The 2,592-nt window shown below is 32.7% G+C and overlaps 1 protein-coding gene across 1 annotated transcript; it reads left to right on the forward strand.

Annotated features, from left to right (window-relative positions):
- The first annotated feature begins 232 nt into the window (after positions 1-232).
- On the forward strand, positions 233-2,319 carry LOC143550626 (floral homeotic protein PMADS 2-like). The gene is made up of 7 exons (XM_077041244.1): positions 233-792; positions 890-956; positions 1,341-1,402; positions 1,514-1,613; positions 1,757-1,786; positions 1,889-1,933; positions 2,012-2,319. Exons 1-7 carry the CDS (start codon positions 605-607, stop codon positions 2,108-2,110), a joined length of 591 nt encoding a protein of 196 aa, XP_076897359.1. The 5' UTR covers positions 233-604; the 3' UTR covers positions 2,111-2,319.
- Positions 2,320-2,592: the final 273 nt, after the last annotated feature.

Below are 2,592 nucleotides of genomic sequence, written 5' to 3' on the forward strand. Positions count from 1 at the left end.
ATTTCCTTTTCCTTTTATTTACTTTTTTATGGGTGTTAAACCAAACGAGCGTGCCAAAGTGCCAAACCAGTTAATCACGTTTTTCTTCCTTTTATTTATTTTTTAAATAAATCACAGCAAGCTTTGTTGAATGACGGATTAGGTAAAACATAGTGTCTATGTAACAGTGATGTGACATTTTGTTATACATATTTTTAATTAAACTACAACACATATAGTCTTATGGTAATAGCTAAATAATGCTATTAACTGGATAAGAAAAACTTTAATCAACCTGTGGAAGATGTTTTAGAGGGTGAGATATATGTAATAGACCAAAGGATATTGAGAGTAGTCTAGGGTTATTAGGAAATTAAGTGTCATGCATCTAATCACAGAAACTAAATAAGATTAAATGAATTGAGAAGTACAAGAGATAATATGAAGTTGTCTTGGGCATGTCAAAGCCCCACAAGGAAAGAAACTCTTATTCACTCTTTTGGAAAGTCTCTTGTTTCCCAGCCCTTAATAGAAATCTCTCTCTTTCTCTCTCTCATATTCTGTGGTTCATTAAATCTCTTCATTGTTAACAGAGTTCCTGAAAGCAATTTGAGAGAGATCTAGAATGGGGAGAGGAAAGATAGAGATCAAGAGGATAGAGAACACAAGTAACAGGCAAGTCACTTATTCAAAAAGAAAGAATGGGATCATCAAGAAAGCTAAAGAGATCACTGTTCTTTGTGATGCTAATGTCTCTCTTGTCATCTATGGCTCTTCTGGCAAGATGTATGAGTACTGCAGCCCCAAAACCAAGTATGAATCTTCATCTTTCATCTTTTTCTTTTTCTCAACCATTTTAGGGTTTTCTTTCTTTTTATGGGTTGATGCTAATTTTAATATTTTAAATTAGCTTGATTGACATGCTGGATCGATACCAAAAGCTTTCTGGAAATAAGTTGTGGGATGCTAAACATGAGGTAGGTTTTTGTAAGTCTTTGTTTTCATGGAAATTAAGATCTGGTTGTTCTTTGTATGCCAAAAAGATGTTAAGTGACTTGTTACATGAGTTCTACGGCCAGATCTATAAATAGGTTAAGATCCGGGACTTTATTATAATAAGTGTGTATGAGATGTCACATCTATTGAACAGATCTGGAAATAAACTGGTGGTCTCTCACTTCCCTTTACTTGCAAAAACCTAAGATATCAGCTAGTGCTTTATGCTTGATTTGAAATGTATAGGAAGTGAAGTATATTATTATCCACTGACATCTAGGTTTGTAATATGTCTTTACTTTATCAAAGAATTTCTTGAATGGTGATTGATGTCTTTTCTTGATGATCTTGGCAAATATTTACAGAATCTGCAGAATGAAATTGACAGAATCAAGAAAGAAAATGAGAGCATGCAAATTGAGCTTAGGTACTTCAATAATCTTTCTCTCTCTCTCTCTCTCTCTCTATATATATATATATATATATATATATATATATATGTATATCTATAATTTGTTCATAAAATGTTTTGTTCCAGGCACCTGAAGGGGGAAGATATAACATCTTTGAACTATGAAGAACTAATTGGATATGAAGATGCACTTGAAAATGGACTTACCAACATTCGTGAGAAAAAGGCAAACTTGCTTGTTTAGAGCTATTATTAAATTACATACAAACACTAACCGCAAAGTAACATTTGTCGTTAAAAAAACAAACTAACTAATGGTGGTTTATATATTTTATGTTCTGATGACTTTCTTTTTCCAAATCTGAACAGGATGAAATCCCCAAAATCATGAGAAAACGTGTAAGTTTTGGTGTTATTACTATTTAGTACTAGTTTCAATCACATTATTTTAAAATTTAACTTAGTTTAAAGTAAGCTAAATTTCTGTACCATGTGTGTTAGGAACAAGCTCTAGAGGAGGAGAATAAGCATCTCATGTATATGGTGGTAAGTTCGACGATCGCTCATCTACAACTCTATTATCGTGTCTATCGATCTTTATTTTTTTTATTTATGTATCTGCAGCAACAAAGTGAAATGGCGGCCATGGGAGATTACCAATCACATGAACCCTTTTCCTTCAGGGTCCAACCAATGCAGCCTAACTTGCATGAGAGGATGTAGTAATATTATATGTGCTTGGATGCAAGCCTATATATCTAAACTTATGAAGCTATAATGTGTTACTATTAAGGTTTGTAAGACATTAACTATGGATGTGTTTTGGTAAGGTTTGTTGTCAATAATGCTACACTCCTATGAGTGGGATGTTTGTTGTAACTTTGTGTTTTAAACTCATGATGATGGTCATCATTAAATTGGTACCTATATAACCGACTACCAAGTTTGTCTTGTTTTTGGAGAAGTTGCAAGGTGCAGACTTTAGGCTTATAAGCACATAGATTGGTCGTGATATTTGGTAAGAAAAGATTACTTTTTTGTCTTTGTTATGTTATAATTGTCGAATATGTAGTTAAATAGGAGTATTTTATAGTTATATAGGCTTGGCGGTGTAGATTAGTGATCAGTGAGGTGAGCATTAACAAATGTAAATATGACAATTTACCGTATGAATGTATGATTTGAGCTTAAACTAAAATTATAAA

Source organism: Bidens hawaiensis, unplaced genomic scaffold (assembly GCF_021521415.1).
Source record: "Bidens hawaiensis isolate Kalapana, Puna unplaced genomic scaffold, B.hawaiensis_p1.1 tig00016121_1, whole genome shotgun sequence".
In the NCBI taxonomy this organism is placed as follows: Eukaryota; Viridiplantae; Streptophyta; class Magnoliopsida; order Asterales; family Asteraceae; genus Bidens; species Bidens hawaiensis.